This window comes from Venturia canescens, chromosome 1, assembly GCF_019457755.1.
Source record: "Venturia canescens isolate UGA chromosome 1, ASM1945775v1, whole genome shotgun sequence".
Taxonomy (NCBI): Eukaryota; Metazoa; Arthropoda; class Insecta; order Hymenoptera; family Ichneumonidae; genus Venturia; species Venturia canescens.
The window spans coordinates 4,026,238-4,046,790 of record NC_057421.1 but is presented as its reverse complement, the minus strand read 5'-3'; the positions used below and the strand labels follow the sequence as shown (position 1 = coordinate 4,046,790).

The following is a 20,553-nucleotide window of genomic DNA, read 5'->3' as shown; positions in this document are numbered from 1 at the left end:
TTACAACCAAGACAATCTCAATCGGTTCATAAATTAATCTCATCCAAACTCTGAGCATTTATCAAGATCGGTTAATGCGAAATATAAATCAGACTTCTCCGCCCGTTTCGATCTCAAGTGTTTCTTTCCAGATTTCATGAATCATTGCCTCACAGAATTTAGCCGCGTTCGAAGACTGACCGTAATACTGGACGGTTCGATATATCCAGTTTGATCGAGTTTTCTACCGGGTTGGCAAACGGTGTCCCGGTGGTTAGCAAAATCGCCGAGAGATGTTTGCGGGATGTCGGACGAGCCTCGTGAGCCCGAGTTTGTCGCACTCACGAATTCATTATTGGGACATTACGCGCGCAAGAGCCAGGGCAACGGAATTGTACGGTGTATAACAGTAGTGACTCGAGGCCGTAGTCGCACAACAAAGCATTTCGTCGTTGGTTTTGGCGTAACCGTACGAGAGGCGGCTTTGCTGTTCGACGGCGCAGGTGAAGCCGATATACCAGCCGAGAGCGTTGGGCTTCATTCTCGCACATACGTTCTCCGCGACGCTCCTTTTCTTCGATGTATTGTAATACACGACTGTGTGTATCGTTTCGCTGCTACCAGGCAAAGCCAGGGACGATCGGCAGCTTCGCCCGTTCGCGAACAAGCGCTCGTTCGACGAACGCACGTTCAGCAGCAGCAGCAGCAGCAACCTAAAGGAGGCGGACGACGAAGAGAGGCGACACGCGCACATTTATACGAGCCGCCACGCCAGCGAAAACGAGGGAATACACGGACTATACCAATGGGGTTCCTTCTTTCCTCTTCTCTCTCTCTCTTTTCGTTTTCCCCCCCACCCTCCATCTCTCTCCCTCTTTCTCTCATTCATTCTTTCCATCTTTTTCTCTCTTCGTGTTACACGTTCGACGTATAGCTTCAACCATGTGTCTTTAGCCCCGGCGTGTATGCGTCCGTGTATACGTGCACGAGCATAAAGACGTGTACACAAAAGGAAGGAAAGTAGTGGTGATGGCGTGCCGCCTGTGTGAGGCTCTCTTTGCCTTGCCCTACCAAGAGCCATTTGCTAGTATAGTCGAGGTTCCCGCTGCACACTGGCCTCAGTCAAGCGAGACCCGCGTCCGCGTGTACTATATAACCAACTGTACAAAATCGCTCCTAGATATCGCGGAGTCTCTGTCAAGCGGAGCAAAGAGCGCTCGCGTCTCCGGTCCTCCTCGCTCGAACCGCTCGCTCCTACAACGCCATGTGTTTTACCATTTTTTTACTCCATCTACACGCGTCCGTATGAAAAAAAAAAACGAACGGTTTCGTTGGCTCCAGTCTGATTTACGCGTCACAAGGTTTGCTTCGAGTGAATCGTAGCTGTGTGTGTCAGAATACAAAGTGCATCCTCGTTTTTACTTGCGTTTGATTTTTTACTCCGGTGTAATAGCGTACCGCGAAAGAGTTGCAATAGCGCCTGCTGAGCCTTGAGCGCATTTGGGAGAACAAAGGAATCGCGCCGCGTGCGCCAATTCTCATTTCTCAATCTCTTTTCAATCGCGATTATATTTATTTTCATTCGGCAATCCTTTCGCGCCTCGGATACCCGCGTTTTAACCGTTTTTTCGGAGAACACGTGCCGATTTCCCGCCAACTTGTCCTACCGGCTTTTTCCCCAACCACGTGGAACGATCCGGTTGCTGGAAATAAGATTTTCCGGTGGCAAACTATAAGCGGGTTTTCGTATGGATTTCAACATCGATTTTCACGAGCTTTTCTTCCTCGTTTTGCTCCCCCTATTACATGGGAAGTCATACCGACTGCGCGAACGTTCGCTTCATCGATAGCACCGCACGCGTGCCATTCCCATGCTCCCGCTCGCTTTTGTAACTTCCCCGACTCGACGTTGTAACGATCGATTGGAAGCTTCGCTTTTTAAACTTGTGTGGCCCCGCCGCCGGTCCTTCCGGCGTGTTCGTACACATGATTCATACCAATGTGCGTGTAACGTTCCACAGCCTCGAGAATCGGGCGCGCATGCGACGCTTTTGTTTGATTCTTTCCCCCCCACTCGCTCACCGAAAAAGACTGGATTATGCGTTTTTGTCCCGCCATCTATACAACGCAGACCGGCGGGATCTCTTTCTCGACGTTTTCGTCGCAGTTACTAAAACTTGCACCTCGATTGTTTATTTTTCTGGTTTATCGCGTTGCTCCGCTGTTTACAAACGATACTCGAGTCTATTTTGATCGATTCGCTTTAATTTTGCCTACGAATCAACACTTTTTTATGTTTTGATCGACTATTTTGAGGAAGATAAAATAAAAATGAAATCCAAATAATTAATACAGAGAAATTCGAACGGTCCTTAATTGACCGTGACCCGCGAAGGTGCCCAAATTCGGGATGTTGTTGACAGCGATTCTCGCAGGTGTTCGAGGCTCTCATAATCTCCGGAACTTATTTGTGACGAAGTCGTAGTACGCGTTCCGTCAATATTTTTACTCGAATCAATTGACCTAGATGTGCGTACATTTGATCGGTAAATAGGAATCGTGAGCGCAGGACACTAGAAAATTGCATTGACGGTCATGTTCGGCTGAGATATCGCGTAAATCGGATTCTAGAAAAATTTACCGTCCGCCACAATGACTAATTATCCGCGTCATCAGTCACATCCGCGTGGCTGGAACGATCGCCTTATTTTTCCGTTGCAAAGCCCACTTTTATGCTCCGAAACACGCAACGCTTGTTTCTTCTTCTGCCGAGCGATGAAAGCAAGTTCTCCGGTGTTCGCACGCAACGCTTTCGCTATCGATTTTCTTTCGTATTTTCGTGACAATGAATTTTATTAAAAAAGAAAGAGCCACGGGATGGGCGGCCGGGTGAAACTTTACGAGCGCTTCTCGAATTATTATTCCTCCTCCTCCTCGGTCTTTCGTGTCCTCGATCGATTTGCTCGCTGTGCCCTTCGGAGTTAAGCCAGTTGAGCCACCGGATTCGCCCGGTCTACGCTCCCGAAAACCTACTTGTCTAAAAGTTCTTCCCGCCGGCTCCAGGCTAATGGGATTTTCCCAAAATTTCAGCCACCACTCGATCGCACGGGGACACGAAAGATTCCGAAGTGGGGGGCTCTCGCGATCGTGTATAGTTACATCGCGCCTAGCACGCTGCAATACGCTACCGAATTGTAGCTCCGCGAGCATGTGTTCCGAATGACGCGGGCTTCTTTGCTCAGTGATGTAGTAGTGAAAAAAACCGCTCACACGGACTTGAATCTGAACACTTGTATGAGGTACCGAGATGTACACCAAGTTCGAAGTTCTTCAGGGTATCGTCAGCTATCTTTTAGTCTCAGGTGAGCGCAAACCCCGTTGTTTCTTTTCCCCCCATTTTCCTAATAGTCTCTTCCATTTTTTCCTTTCCCTCGCCCCTTCATATTATCCGGCAGTAAATAAAATACGCGAAGATAAATTATCGGCTAAACTAGCAGGAACGTACTGCTGTATCAAAACGGAGTATGTTGCTGCGGCGAAAGAAAACGTTGCTGACGTTGAGGAAAATGCGGCTTCGCCGACGTGGCTACTAGTGAAGCAAATCATTTCCCTTCTCGCGTCCTCTTCAGCCCCCTCCTCCTGCTCCCATACGGAGATAATAGTTTTGCGCAACAGCGCGATAAAAACTGCTGCGGCCAGTTGCGTTACGAGCGGCAGATGGGATGGTATAATTTTCTCAGCCATTAAACGCTTTTCGTTAATAGCAGAGTACTCCGCTATAGGAACGAAAAGAAATTTGTTTTTACAGGCAAAAAGTAGCGTTTAAATCGTGCTTTTTCACTCGTCTCTTTATACCCGTACGTTTTCGTGATGGAACGCTCGTTTCTCGCGTTGAATAAACATGTCAATCTGCCCTGACACAAGCCCTCCCGTATAAAGCTCGTCGCGACCCCCAACGAGGCAGCTCCTTCGTGACATTTCTCCTCCCTGCAGTCTCGTCATAGCTTTACTCTCGTACCTTCGAATATATCCATCTTTTATCGATGCGACACGAATGTTAAAAACGATCGTCTTTTAAGCGATCGTTACCTTCGGTCCGGTACAAACGCACCCGCTCGCTCTCCCCACGGAGACGTATTGCCACTCGAGTTATAAACTCGCGAACAAGTGGTCTTCTCAATCGCATAAATGAAGCTCGTGTTACGAGCTTTCGGCAAGACGAGATGGAGTCTCCTCGTTTGAATTTAATACCATTATCTATTACGATCGGATATATCGCCCGGAAAATAAGCATTTTGGATTATCTCGCATACTCGTCGACAAGTGCCACTGCAGCCATGGAAATTCAGGGCGCTGTTACGTGCGTGCTACTGAAAAAAAAAATTGGAGTAATGATTCTATCGCGGCTGATAGCGTTACTCGCTTGATTGATCTTTCGAAACTTGTGTCCACGCGCGTGTCTAACTTTGTGGGTAACTTTATCCCGAAGAAGGATCACAATGTTGCAATCAGCAATCGTTATCTTTGTACAAGAGTGCGAGAGTCGAATGAGCGCAAACAACTTTTCGATCGAACGCTTCATTTTTGTTTTCGATATCGTTATAATTGCTCTGCTCCCTCCTAATCCGTTCGCTTTTTATCAACAAACGTAGGTGGAATTCCTGCGCGAGGGGGGGGGGGGGGGGGGGGAATGTCTCGAGTTTGCACGAGAACTCTGCGTCTGCATTTATTCCGGTGGGCTTGTTACAAGGCGTACGATAAGATAGCTCTAGAATCGAGCTGATCACCGATTCGACGCGTCACACTGCACACGGAGTTATCGATGTGAATGTGGAAAAATGGAGAACGCGCAAACGCTCGAAAAGTCCGCCGTTGATTTAGCGTCATTTGTACAGAGCGGCTATTCACCGTAAGACTCGATACGAGTCACACGCGTTTCCGCGTGTCCTCTCCAGCTTTCTCGAGATGTGCGGGAGCACTGAATTCACGCGAGAGTGACTCGGATCGGTTTTGCCCGCGGAACGGCATGCTCGATGATAACACGCAAGCCGAACGGGACGAGGAAACAAAGAAAACACGATCGGAACAAAGCGCTGCTCTCCTGGGCACGTGAATATGCATGTGTTACATTATCGCCGGGAGAAAAAGACGGGAATTGGGTCAGCCGGCGGTGATCCAGACTCGTATTCTCGAGATTTCCGCCTCGACTTTATTCCTCCGCTCTCGTTTCATACTCATTTTTCTCCCCTCTATATTTCGTGCATTCATCATGCTTCCGGTATGTCGTGCAACACACCGCTTGTATCTCCGTACCGAATGTTCCTATTTTTCAAGCATTTCCGTCCCCCGATACTTGGCTCGTATAGAGTAAATAGACGTTAAGAGAAAATAAAAAGCAGCTCTTCGGATGCTCTCACGAATATGAAGGAGAAATTCTCTCTCGCGTAGAATTTCATCGCGAATACTTAGTCGATTAAATTTTCATCGCGAAAGGTCAATATTTGTCTGGTTATGATGATTTTTATTAGGGAGAACGAGCGAGCCGAGAACTGATTCGAATTATCGGATGATCGTCGAGCGAAGAAGCGCGGATATTCGCAAAATAAAAAAAGGCATGCAGTTATCGGTGAATAAAGGAAAAGAAAGCGCGAGGGGATTTTCTATAGCGAGCGTTGTCTTGTGCGTCGTACACGTTAAGACGGATTCAACGCCCCGTGAGTCTGTCACGTAATACTACTTCGTACATAGCGGAATAAGATATAAAAGAAAATGAAATGAACGTGCGGCTGTGTGCGGTAACCGAGTAAAATTCATGCGACGCAGCCGGCGCTCTCTGGCCCGTGTGCCAGGTGCTCGACATCATCCCCAAGGCAGCACAGTGCCCTGGAGTGAGAACATCGAGTTTCTAACCGTGCGACACACACCTTTTGGATCTTCGAAACATTCGCCTTCTTCTTTTTCCTCTTTCAACTCTGCGCGTTCGTGTGTACGCGTGCGTGTGTGCCTCTCTCCGTTTGAGTACGTATACACGAGTTTTTCATCGTGTACAAAGACAATTCCATCTTTCTTCTCGGTTACCCGTATTCTCACTTCCGCTTCTCGTACGGAGTTTCATCCACCTATTCGAGGATCGTTTTTTCCCCCCTCGGCGTCGCTTCCTCGCCCCGCGTGCACCGTTTCTCCGGGTTTGCCACTTTCGAGCTTCCATCGTCTCGTCGTCTTGTTGTACGTGACGGAAATACGCTTTAGCTGTGGCGAATATCTCGAGCTTTGCGGGAAAAGCATTACTTCCGATCGTGATTCACGTTAAACCGAGCGCCGACGTACGCCACGTAAACCGGCAGCTTCCCCCTTTGCTCCCGCGTACACATACTTGCCCCTGTACCCACTCTTCGCGTATGAGTTGACGCGTACGTCCAGGAGACAGGTTCGTGCACATGCAACGCTCGTGTGCTCATCCGGAGGCGAAAGGACGCAGCGGACCTTATTATGGCGCGTTAGCTCCTCGGAATCGTGCCCTTCTGCTGCCCACTCGATATTTCTTCCGCTTCATATACCTTAAATATCCTCAGCGTTCTTCGCATTCGTGTATTATATACACTCTTATATACATGAGTCTCGGAGGTTGGGTAAAAGCCGATTGGTTCAAAGCACCAGGAATTCCCCGCTCTCGTTTCTCAATGTACACCGCACTACACTTTTCCATCCTTTCTTTCCGCTTCCTTCATTCCTTTTTTTTTTATCTTTCTTTTCTACCGCTTCATCTTTGTCTATACTTCGTAGCACGTATTTTACCGCGTTTTTTTTTTTACCTTTTCTTTCTCATCTGGGTGCTCGCGCGTTCGCTGCCTCCACTTCAATATCTCTACCATCGACGTCGTCCCCGCTTGCTCCTCGGTCTTCAACGAGTACCCGAAAAGAGCTCCCTTTTTTTGTTTTCTCTCTTTTTTTATCTCTCTCATTTGCCGCCGTGCACCGCGCGTTTTTTTCGCCCGCGCGCCTACCAAGTTCCTCATCGTCTATGCACCGATATTATTTTCATGCAGTCGGCGGATGCTATCACCCCGCGAGCTCCGAGATATTTGTTCTGTAAAGTAGGCGCGGTGGCGCAGGGCGCGGACGATAAGATGCGTGTACGTGATCGAGGCTCGAGCCAGCACACCGCGGAACCGCAGAATCTTTATTGCCTCCGGAAATAGCCGAAATTATGAATTAACGGAGCCGAAAAAAGTAACGATAATTGCACAAAAGAGAAAAATTCGGTGGTAAAAAAGAAGAAAAAAAACAACGGTTGCGGGGCGAAGCAGAACCACCAATTACGAGATGCGAAAGGAGAGCGTGGTCGAGAGATCAAAAAAATGAAATCTCTAACCGAAAGTTTCGGGCTACGGGGATATACATCGAGATAAAAAAAAGAAAGAAGAAAAGAAAGAAAAACAACTCACGAAACACACCCCACTTGTTTATCCCTCCGGACTCTCGGACCCTCCTGGACCAGGAGAGAGAATCTCCCTCGCCTCGAGGGCCACGAGACACACACACGCCGATTATTCAATTATTTAATTGGCCCCGATTTCATACCACATATGCCTAACGGGCGTGCATACATTATAATCGTATCTCTTTTACCTGTGTTTCAGAACGCGAGCGGCACGCAACTACCAGGCTATCAGCGTAAGTAATTTACATCAAATTTACCTCCCCCCTGCGCACACACAACAGATGTACGCGCACTGCTTTCCCTCCTTTTTTCCTTCCCGTTTCCCCCAATTTTATTTCACTTTAACTTCGCTCATTGTAAAAAGTTGTTTACTCTCGTAAAGCAGGTATGAAACTGCAAATACAACGAGCTGTCGTGCAGAGAGAAAAAGAGAACGCGCGATGTTTACTATATACTTTTATGCGCGCGTACAGTATACAGCACGCCCTCGATACGAAAAACTAGCAACGAGATAAATCTCCCCCAATTATTTGCACGTCAAATTAAACGCGTTCACCAATAAAATAAAGTACGAACGAGAGACCGAGAAAAAATTGACAATATTTTGAATAATGAATAATCCTTCCAACGTGCGTGACTTTGCTCCTATCGCGTAACGTTCTCGCAACCGTACAATGTTTCCTCTCCGTATAATTACGTATGCGTTCTCCATGTGTGTATAATACTAGGACTCGTTCGCACCGTTCGCGTTGCTCGCTCCGTATAATCAGTCTAATCACGGTTCAGCGCGCGGATCGCGAACGCGCTCTCACTCCGGTTGAGGTTTCCTCTCTTTCACGGAATTGTGCATTAACCTTCCACCCAATGAAATGCACATACTTGCGCCTGCATCCCTCGCATCTCATTGACAATGATATATCCCATTGAACGCTCCTGCATGGATACACTTTGTCCTTTGCTTTATATTATAATATCAAATAACTACGCTCTCTGTAACGTCGAGCTATCCTGTTTACACTTGAAATAATATACGAAAAATCATCCAAACTACATCATTGTACGGTCATTGCTCGAAAAAAAAAATAACAGCTTTTGAAGAGGTCGAAAATTCTAGAGAAAAGTACTAGCAATACAGTATCTCGAACTGGATTGCAACGTTAATTCGAAGAGGAGCAATAAAAATTGTTTTATTCACCATAGTAAAAAGACCAATAGCCATACTTTTTATTCAAAGGACTCAAGAGTGTTTTTCTCTATAAGGACCGTGAGCAGCGTCTACAGTGCCACAACACGGCTAATTCCAAAATTTCTTAGGTGCAATTTAAAGCAGGCGCATATGAGAATTATTAATTTTCACATTATTCAATGGAATAAAATTATTATTTTTTTATCATTTCTCGATTAAGAAAATATTTTAGTATTCAAACAGTTTTTTTCTTTTACGTCATTTTGGTTTCGAACGCGATCGTTGATAGGACGAAAACAACCGTATTTGATTATTTTTAACATTATTTTTTTCCAATGATTCTTACGTACATCACTTTTTGCTATCCACATAAAGCTGTTTAGAATTGGAGGGATAAAAAATTCAAAAAATACTGTGCCATTTGTAATCGGTGCCAAAATACTTTGAAAATTTTTGAAAAATAATACATTCCTCACAATTCAAAACGAACCCGTTTTCTCCGTGTGTGAAAGCAGCGAATTTTTCTAACATTTTTTCTATTATCGCGTTCGAGGCAAGAAAAATCTATTGACGGCGCATTTTCGTTCTCGCAGCCATCTCCTATTCGGGTTGTTACCGGGTCTGCTCGACCCGATGTCGAGACCATAAAAATTCATCTAAAACGGATACGAATTCAACTCTGCTCGTCACAATGAATATTTCCAAAGGTTGATTAAATTTAGAGAAATTCGTTGGGATATTACACGGGAATAAAAAGCGTGTCTCTTGTCACGTTTGCTACTCGTGTTCGAGGGAATATCGGAGTTCCTTATTTTTTTACGATCCAATTATCACTTCTCAAGCTCGCACATAGCAGCTGGAGCTTTAATCCAATCCGGAAACTTATGGAGTTGGTCTCCGGCGAGAGACACGCGGTTGCAGTTCGTTTACAATATTTCTATATCGCGTGCCCTTATCCACGAGACATTTTACGGGAATGGCGTATCATAAAAATAAGGTTGGGACATGGAGAACCTAAATAGCGTCGATCGGATTATGCTATCGTGGCACGGATCATTGAGCGCTTAATCTCTCTATAAACATATTTCACTTATTTATTTTCAAGATATTTGTGTATCGCCAAGGCTTTTTACGCCCCACCATTTTCTTCTTTCCGCCGATTAACTCACTCCCATTAATACAAATTTATATACCCGCGTACACACGGGACTATGAATTCAATATGATATTCGAGAGATTCGTAAATTTGAATAACTCCCAGCATGAAATATCGCTCACTTGCATAGATATACGAATGAGTTTGCGAACATTTGCGAGCGCGGATGCTGCGGTCAGGACCGGTCCCTGTGCTTTTCCTATCCAACTCGGAGCAAAAGTCGTTCCGGCTAACACACACACACACTCGTGCATAATACTCTATCGCATTCATTATTATTATAAATGAATACTCGCACACGAAGAAACGGAGGGGCGACGATTGCGGAATAGGAGCAAAAGGAGGAAGATCGCGCGGTCGTTGGTACTCGAGGCGCGTACATAAGTTGACAAACCCACGAGCCTGTAAGACGAAGGCAGAGGAAATATATAGAACGACGAAAAAGACGAAGCAGAGAGAGCGAGAGAGAGAGGGACAACGAGTCAGAGATCTAGAGACTCGGAGAATTCGACTAACGCGACCATTAATCTGTCGAGGAAGCAAATTAATTATACATTCGTAACTAGAGTGAGAGAGGAATGAAGATGAAGCAAGGATGCAAGAGCCAGCAGCGAGGAGTGAGATTATCGAGAGCGGGTTTGCTGCTTCTGGTGCGCACCGGGCTCGAGTCACATCGCGAGAGAATTTCTGCACCGAAGCTTCTCCACGCGCGCATATAGATGTTTCAACGTATATATTTCAGGCGTATTCTCCTAGTTCACTAGCTTCCTTTCGTACAGTCTCCATCTCTCCGGGTTATCAATTCCCTCTCGCCCCCTGGCCACGGTACACTCTATGTATATTATACACGTATCTGGAGCCTCTATGAATGTATATATATACATGTAAAGTCGTAGCACAGAGAGTCTCGCGGTCCACCACCTCTCACTCATTCGTTCGCCTCGTTAATTCTTAATCGCTCTCTTCGCTTCTCTCCTCCAGTCTATATATTCGGCTCGGTACCGCGCGGCGCGGCACGTGTTGACTATACCTCCCGAGAAAACCTCATCGTCCTCGAGCTCTTTGCACGACTTAATAATTTTATTCGCAATAGAGTTTCTCCCGTGGTTTCTCCGTCTCTCGCTCTCACCGTTTCCATCTCTTTTTACTTCCGTCTGTGCGACGCGCGGCACTGAATTCCCCTCGGAGACACGGTGCACTCCGATGTGACGACGCTTTATAACACCCTCGGGATTCTTCGAGAAGCTCGTGCGACAGGATCGTGCATGAAAATGAGAAAAATGCAGTTCGCTCTTGCATGCATCGTTCACCTCATCAACTTTTATCGGCGCTATTGTATGGAAAGAAATTAACGCGAGTGATCAACTTGATCGACGTGTCTCTTTAATCCCTGGGCGCTCCCCCAGCTTTCACTGCTGGGAGAATTCAATGTGAAAATTGCCACGTGAAATTATCATCGAGCTCGGGGATTCGGGGTCGCTTTTTCTCCCCAAGTCATCGTTCTGCGATGAGATTTCAAATACATTTTTCGTGCATTATAAACGCCGGGTGATTTCGTTTGATCGAAAGACTTTCTATCGGTATTCCCACACGTGCTGACACTTTTGGCTCACCAAGATCGTCACTGTTATACACAATTAGTGAAAGTCTTCGTTGGTGTAATGTAAGAAAAAAATGCTGGAAATTGAAATTTGCAAATTGCTTTCTCAAGATGCTGGCCAAGATGCACGATGCTCAAAAGCTTACTCTATGAGACTTTTTTAATAAAATTTCAACTTATTTATCGACTTTTAACTTTTCCAAATTAATTTACAAAAATTAAAGCGGATATTTCGAAAAACTCATATTTTCGTAAAATTCCAGAAATCATAAACTTTAAACCGCTCGACCGATATTTCCCAAATTCAATACCAACCTTCCTATTATCATAATCTATTTATAAAGAAAAAAAAAAAAAAAAATTATTAACGAATCTTAAAATTTTCGAAAGCTAGAGCGTCGACACCCTTTTTATGAAAATTTCAAAACGTCGTAGGATTCGTATTTTTTTTTTTCAAATTTTGACAAAACTATCAGAGAATGAAGAGCTTGTTCAGATTAACATCTATGCAAAACGGTAGCGCCCTGTGTCTCAAATCGTTTTCGAGTTATAAGCGTTTGAATTTTGCAGTGCCATGACATACACACACATCCGAATATTTTTTTCTAGATATGATTTTTTCACGTTTTAGGACATTTTGAGCACATTGACATTGAAAACTGGAAAAAAAAGTTTCATCGTCACGTAACTTCCTCTATGAGGAAGCAAAAAAATCGATGCATAGGTTAAATGCCAGTCGTAATAATGAGGAGAATTTAGAGCCCGCGCAAAAAACAGTGTTTTGCTTTCTGCACAATACGCCAATGATGAAAAAGGTTTTGAGCTATTTTACAAACGTTCATAACTCAACGTACACATGAGACCCCAAGCATATGATTATATAATTGGAGTAAATTAGAGCGCACTTAAGTAATCGAGAAAGAGAGAGAGAGAGAGAGAGAGAGAGAAGACGTATATAGTTGGCATATTTGCAAGTTCTTTGCACAGAGGAACCGTTAAAGAGTAAGTGGACATGTAACTCGCCCAGAGGAGCATAAAACCGCTGTATATTTGGCGAAGAAAACAAAGCTGCTCGTTGTCGTGGTTGCGCCGTTCAATAATTCAATCGATAAACAGTTTCGTATTTGCACGAAGCAGGGGGAAATGCGTTCGCGTACATTGAGTCGCGATAGTGCATCGCGACGAAATTGAGCCGAGGTATTGTCAGGTGTGAACAGCTCGTGGAGTAGCGTGTGTGTCTTAGAAAAATTGCAGACTCTAAGCGAAGAAAAAGTTGCTCGTGGGGTCGTTAAAAAAACAATAATATGCGCCCGAGGTAATCGAGCGTACGCGAGACTAGCGTAAGAAAGTTGTGGGAGCTCGCAATTTATATGGGTCGTGTTTGCCGCGGTAAAAACCGCAGGGAAAACGAGAAAATTTGTAGATATACATTATTACCCTATAGCTCCCGTCCTCGTCGCTTCTCCATGTCGCACTATCTTTCTCCCTCCCTCCCGTATACACATATACCGCGGAGAAACACTCTAGCAAGTATAAATAGGATCCCGAACTCCCGCTCACCCCTTCTATTACGAAAACTTTACGAGTTCGCGACGTTTCCGGTATGGGGTGGAAGAAGTCGGCGGAGGGATTGCGCGAGGCAACGATCTCGTTGACGTTAGGTAGCGCCACGCAGTGGAAAGAGATCGTTGCGTCGGGGCCAACAACACCGGGAGCATGGCTCTCCAAAGTTGTAACCTCTCGTTTATGCGCTAATAGGTAGAGAACTCCTGACGATTCGCGATCTACCTACACGTCGATATTAAAGCCTGCTGCATAGTCACGACGCTTCGGTGAACTTCATCATTCTCGAATACTCGGCGACACGTGCACACACCGACGACAGGCTTCGGTGTAGTTCAGCGCCGCTGCTTCACCAACTGTATTTGTACTGGCCCCGAGCATGGATGTGTGCTGCATTTCGATTAGTTCACTGGGGCACCTAAAGTTGTTTACATTTTTATGTAAAACCATTAAATTGTTTGGAAACTTTGATCCGGACTATGACTTGTTTACATTAATGTTTCGAAGCTGCCAAACCCTCTGCGACGCTCAACAAGAGGCAGAATATTTTTGGATTAGCCATTGGAATGAGTCGTTATTGTGATTTTGAGAATTTCGAAGAGAAGAAGCAGCAACTGCGAAAATGAAAAACGAGAGACACATTCGCCTCGTACGTTTGGTCGCGTGACTCATTTCCTCGGGACGGAAAATGTAGCGTTTCGCGACGTGACTTACGTTTCAATTCACGCGCGCTCGAAATATCCCTCGGATATAATCAATCTCGTTTTACTTCTAAGCTGATAAATATGCTGTTTCGAATTGCCGACGAGTACCGGGGGCACCGCAGTAGTCACGTTCATAGATACAAAGCCTTTTGATTAACACTGCGTGTAATGTGCTGGATTCGTAAGTCGCATCCGTGAACGTGTCGCAGTCACACAAAACTATGACGAACGTCAAGTGTGTCAGGAACAATGAGGAAAAATATGATAACGGGAAAATATCGACAGATGTTACAACTGTGAAAACATTTAGTCGAAATAGAGTTTTACAATAAATGGTACACGCGCAACCGTACATTCGGTCCGATCCGTAAAATACGCTTGGCGCGCGATATTCGCGATATGTAAACGCTATTATTTTATTGGTATAATCGAGCTCTCGATATAACTCGTGAATGAAAACAAAAGGATTCTCCCGTATTCAAAGGGAAATGATTTCACTGCCAAAAAGTCGGTGCACATGGTCCGCCAATGTCAGGGGGCGAGCGGGGGTGTACGCGCGTTTGGTGAATGATTATATATAACGGACGGAATTTGGTCGTGACCTCCGTAAATTAGATTCCGGGGTGGCGCGGGCGTTAGCGCGGTTTATAGATGATCATTCGTGCTCGCGCAGCAATTTCCTGAAGCGGCGAGTTTCACCCTCCCGTCCGTACGTATGCTTCGTACCCTTTTTTCTCTCTCCCGTCTCTTTCTCTTCGCTACGTTCATTCCGTATAATATGCTTTATCGAACCGAGGAATTAATGAGCCGTCGACGACGAGCGGGGAGAGCAGGAAGGAGAAAGCGAGAGAGGAAGTTGGCCAGTTATCTCGCTCTCCGGGCATGTGAATCTTTCTCGTTTATCGTCGCCGCGCACCCGAACTCTGCCAAAATACGCCCTCGTCCTCACTTTTCATCCCTCATAATATAACGCTCGAAATGTCCATTGCGAGCGGAGAGAAACCCCCGTGCAAATGGCCCGAGAGTCTGTTTGTCTCCGCGCGCGCGCGCGAGCGAGGAAACGAAGAGAGAAAAAAACCAGAGAAAAATAAACACACGAGAAGAGATAGGAAAACGTCATTTTTCTCGCTCAAGTCGGATGAGGTCACTCGATCTTCTTTGTTTAATGACGACGCTCTCGTTATTTCCTCGTGTATTACGTCTGGAGCTCCGCGTTTTTCTTGTAACCGTGCGCGAGAGAAATGAACTCGCTTTCTCTCTCTCTCTCTTGTTTCTTAGTTTATCCAGAAGTCGCACGATGAAAAAACACGTGGCGATGCGCGAACGAGGTCGAAATCGAGGCCCGCTCTCTGAAAATTTATCAGTCAGTCGTGCCCGCGGAGCGAGGCTACCGAGCTCGAGAGATAACGCGACAAAAAATATCGCCACTCGCGGAGCTCAATGCTCGCTTGATTCACTAACTTTTCGTCAGCCCCTGCGAAAACTGTGCATCCGCAAACGAAGCAACAAACGCCGCCCTGTTGTTCGCTACACTCGAAAAACTTCTTATTCACATTCGTTACTAAAAAAAGAGTCGTCGCGGAGATACGAAAAAATATAAAACCCGCCGACGCCGCAGATCGGAGCAACTTTGTATCGAATGTGCCACACGCGTATCATAGACATGCTTCTCGATCGTATGTGTCGGCGCATTTACGAGGAATGGGGATATTGTACACTGTGATGGTTGTTTGGTCGAGCGGCTGTTCCATTATCTCGTCTCCGCTGGTGCATTTATTTGCGGTTACCCGCACCGAGTCATAAAAGAAGCATACGACTTTTTCACTTTCGTATACGTGCGCGTAACTCAAGCACACCGAGCACGATTGGAAGTTAATGGACGTACAGATATGCCGTTTTTCTTCAAGCGTATAACGCGTTCACGAGCTCCATCACTACTTTCGTACAAACACTTTTTTCTCATCGCATATATGCAGAAGTAGATTTAATAATAATTCGTACAACGAGAATCATCGCTGGAGATTAAATGATTGCGAGATCATATATATCCATTGGCTAATTGTCCTCACGCGACTTTTCTCTCTTCCAAAAGTTATTTATTCTTCGTACTTTTTTAGCGGTCTCTGCGGCTAGTCAATAATCGCGTTTACGATTTGTTCGCGTACTTTTAACTCGCCTTATCGCGTTCGCGGGCTCTGCTCGTTCGTTTATTCTTCGACAAACATTGGCACAAGGAAACGTCGCGTTTATGATAATTTCTACGAGTAACGAGTCCTCCGATATTCATGGTAATATGCCATTTTTCCTATGCTTCGGCGCGAATGAGTTTTTAACTCGGAACGAACAATATCGCGGGATGGGGAAACAGTTCGTTAAGCGTCGTTCAAAGTACGAGGCGACAACCCAAGGAAATATCTCGCGGAACATCCGAAATTCGAATCTTCTCGATGTGTATACATATATTGAAAGAGGGAGAAATAACAACGGCTGGTCGAGAAAGATGGGTTGGGGCGCGGATAGTTGAAGAGGTCGATGTCGGAGGAGATCGTCGATTAGCGCGCTTATCCACCGGCTCGGAAACTCATCAACGGCATCTCGAGTGTAATCTCGGCCCTCTTGGCGAATTAATAAAGCCAACCAGAACGGATTCGTCCTGTTCGTTTTCTCTCCTCGTTCGGTTTCTCATGCAGCTTTTATTCGTTCAATACTCTCGTAACTCAGAGTCTCTCTCCGTACAGTAAACACGATACGAAGTGCGATTACTTCTTGCAACGATGCTTCAAACCGAGCGGGGTGGATACCATCGGGAGACTCGGCATGAATTTTTAATCATTTTTGTGAATTTTCTCTCGCCATTAGAGTATGAAAACTCTTGGAAAAAATAAGGAAATTGATGCGAAGCGAGCGCAGGCAGAGCTACGAACATGGTCAAACTTTTGGAATAAATTATTGATAAAGATTTGAAGATATTCTTTCGGACGAGACGATTTTTTAACGGAACGGGCCAAAGCATTGTACTCTCCTCGTGATAAAGAAACGAGGTCATCTTCGTTAGGAAACTCCAAAGTTGGTGAACAAAAGTCAGAGATCCGTGATGTCATAGAAAACGAGGGCCGCTCGCATTCGCAAATGCGCTCCTGCCCTCCCTTCATCCCGCCACATCCGAGCACCTACCTAAGAGTTGTCTCTGCCATCGTATTTACCCTGCTCTTCCTTGCCAATTCTCCGGAGCAAGAGAAATAATAGCGAGAGGAGAATAACACTGTACGAAAAGTTTGGGGAATCGCGATAAGAGGTTATCGCACTAGTCGAGTTAGCTGTACGCGTGCATGCGAGAGGAGCTGCTGGCGAAGGAGAGGAATCGGTGACACACGCGAATCACACACTCTCACTCGTGAAAGGAAATCCATTCGTGCCATGTCGGCCAAGCGAATATGAGAGAAAACTATAAATTCTTTCGAAGAAACTTCAAAGACAGGAAGAAATTTTCTCACCTTTGTTTATAGTTTCCCCTAATTTTAGTTCTAACGAAACTCAGAGTATCCAGCAGTAAAATTCTTTCTGATTCTGGTCGTAATTACAGCTCAATTATGCCTGGAACTCACGAGAGAAAAGAAAAAGATGAAAGTTTACCGAGACTCTCGGATTCTGTGCGAATCCCTTGCCGAATATCGGGCAAAGTAAAATAATGTAAGATTTTATATAACCGTGATGAGATGCAACACGATTTAGTGCGTAAGCCGGTTGGCATTTAGCTGGAGTCAGGAGAGCGCGTTTAAGCTTTAAAGACCCTTAATCCTTGAACCTCCGTGCCAGGGCTCATGGAGAAGATAAAGTGCGCTATTGAGTATTATGAATACTTTATCTACGTACAATTTTAATACTTGGGATGTTTCTGTGGTCGTCGAGTTCGGGGAGTCGCTATAGTTGTTTTATTCTCCTCTTTGATATATCTTGTTTCAGCGTTGTCGGCACCCTTCGTGCTATTTTTCAATGTCACGATTCCTCGAGTGTATAGCGAGTGGCTTTCGTGCATTCCTACGCCTTCCTCCCCGTAGCCTCTTCCCTTCGACGGAGGGGTGCTTCGTTTCTAATTATAAAGACAGACGCAAGAAATTCTAAACGAGTGTAAGTTGTTCGATGGATGAACGTATCTTGCTACTTGAGTGAGAAGTGAGGCTCGAAGTTGAGCTAGAAAGAGACGACGGGCTCGGGGGGCTCAGAGTGCTCCGAGGATGCGCACGTGCGCCCGAATTAAAGTGAACACGGAGTTTGAACCGCCACGTCGGACTCCGCTCCTGTGAGTGTGTTTCCCTTGATCGATGTCTTTCAAAATCTCGTCAGCACCACCCGAGGAAACATTGCATGTTATTCGCTTCTCTCTCTCGCCTCCCCCCCGCCGTCGGCCTCTTCGCGATGAGTTTCATTGCATCTCTACCGAGGATAGCTGTCTTTGGACTGAAACTACAAAGCTAATTTCGTTGCTCGTACCGCTGAGCCGAATAGATGCAACGCCCCTTTTGAACTACATCGTCATATTAATGGTACACGAAACACAAAATGTATCATGTGCGTTGCTAACACCGCCTTTACCTTTGAAGAACACACGTTGTTGAAGTATCCACTCGAGAGAAAGAGACCAAGAGAGCCAACGGGACGAGGCCTCGAGCCAAATGCAAGAGGAATCAATGATGCTGTACAGCTACCGAGAACTTGGTGCCCATTTGAACCTCTCGGCAACTCGAACCTCTTGCTATTTGCACGTACCACCTATATTTACCTCTTTACATATATGTGTTCTGTAATTTCTGCTGGATAAGAAAGTACGAGCATGTAAATTAGCTACTTTCAATGTAATTTAAACTACAACATACCGTGAAGTAGAGGCAACAACGAGTAAACAGATTGAAGCAGTGATCCGCATTTCCACTTCTTTTATACTTTATGTGTACCTGCACCCCGCTCTACTTATTTCGTGGTTCTCGAGAAATCCCCCTTCTCTCTCTCTCTCTCTCAACCCTTTCTGCATTCTCATACTCGTTGGCACTCGACTCGAAATTCACGTAATTATTTATTCAAGATTCTCGTGACGTGGTTGTAGCTACTTTTGTTTCTCCTTCGAAATGAAACTTTGGGATCGCGAGGTCTTTGTGAGCAGGTCACGTTTTTGTTTGCTATTCGTCGTGAAATGAAATGATGTTTACGATCGAATAAATCGATACGGACGATGATCGTAATATTGTAAATATAAAATGCATTATTGCGTCGAATTACAATTGTAAAACGAGATTGGGAGCTGATCGTTGTTCCGGAATATGAAGTACACGATTTAATACGAAAAGAGAAGAAACGCGTTTTCAGTTTGGCTGCTGTAAATCAACAAAGGTTACACCAGCAGGTTTGTTGAAATTCGTGAATTTCGCCTGTTCACTAACTCAGAGAATAGGGTGCATATAGCACCGCAATATGAGAGCATAATTCGGTAGCGGATGGCTGAACACGACGGAGGTTCGGTGAACTGCAGAGACTGCGATACCGTGCGCATATAATACAGCCAAGTTCTTGCGATTGTGCGCCTGTGTAGGATCGCGTACGCTAATATAATACTCCCCGGAAAGAAGAAGCGCAGAGGAGGTCGGGCGGAGTTGGAAAGGAAAATGTAGGAAAAGTTTGGCCGAGTAAAATTCGTCGCGTGTGTGAAAGTGACAAATACTCTCGTATCTCGACATCCGCGGGCGAGGCAACCCAAAAAAAGGAGATTCGAGAAAAAGAAATAGTATGGAAAACGGCAAATTGCACGATCCAGGAAGAAGATACACCCATAAAATATACGTACGCGTTGAGTGAGTGCAGGTCGAGGCATAAGGTTGACGATAAAAAAGAAGAAAAATTGCAGGATCGACGGGGAGAGTAAGGAATGAGCGGAGAATGAGAGAAGGAAGAAGGAAGAGCGACGAGGAGCAGGGCGGGAGGAGGGCTATTGAAAGGGTATATGTAGTGGGTAAAGAGTAGTGAACGAGTGCCGGCTGGAGGTGAAGGTTGCTGCCTCGCAGTGCTACACCGGAGCTTGCAAAATCTCGGTTGTGTGCGTGTACGTGAAAGAGTAAGAGAGCAGGGAATAGCTTTTGGTATGTACACGTGTGTATATGCGCAACGCCACGAGCTCGAAGCAACGTGATAAAACAACTCGAAGGAGGTTCTTACTTCTCATGGGAGACCAAAGAACGATAAAGGATAGAAGACAAGTGTATTTTATCAGGTAGCTGGGTGAAATAACGAGAAAGTGAGTGAGAGTCGAGTGCACGCGAGGAGGAGAGAACGGGAGAAGGCAAAGGAATGAGCCGGAGAGAGGGAGAGAGAGGAAGGTTGAAAGTTCATCTACCAGGGGAAACGTGGAGCAAGTAAATCGAAAGAATAAGAGAGGATACGCTAGGAAAGATACAGTGAATTAAGTCGATTGTGGAAATGACTTTGTACCCGAATAAACCTAAAATTAAAGAAAAAGTCGAGGGAGAAGAAAAACAGACAATGAAAATTTCTCCTCCACCAAAGTCGCACCAACTTGTACTTTCTTTTTGTGCAAACTACGTATACATACAGACTCTACGAACTCTTTGGAAGTTATTTGAAACTGACAAAGTAGAGTCAGATGGAGGAGGAATGGGTGGAAAAAAAACGTATGAAGTAGAGAGAAACTCGAATCGCAGAATTCTCCACATCTTAGCTCCTCCAGGTACTTTCTTCCTCCCTTCGCTCACCCTCCTCCCCGGCGTTTCTTGAGGAATTCCGCGTCTTCGCGTTTTCACTCGAAACGTTATATCCTCGGGTCCGTCTGCTGCGAACGGCGATCAGCGGATCCGAGAGAATGACACCGAAGACCTCCTCTCATTCTCTTCGGTCGCTTCCTCCTTTTTATTCCTCTTC

General features: G+C 45.5%; 1 protein-coding gene across 5 annotated transcripts in view; it reads left to right on the top strand.

Moving 5' to 3' along the window:
* The window catches only part of lilli (lilliputian), a 172,804-nt gene that overhangs the window by 129,240 nt on the left and 23,011 nt on the right, over positions 1-20,553 (top strand). For all 5 annotated transcript variants that reach the window (XM_043410523.1, XM_043410524.1, XM_043410525.1 and 2 more), the window contains one exon: positions 7,620-7,653. In XM_043410523.1, the coding sequence (XP_043266458.1) occupies positions 7,620-7,653 (34 nt within the window). The remainder of the gene's footprint in view (positions 1-7,619; positions 7,654-20,553) is intronic.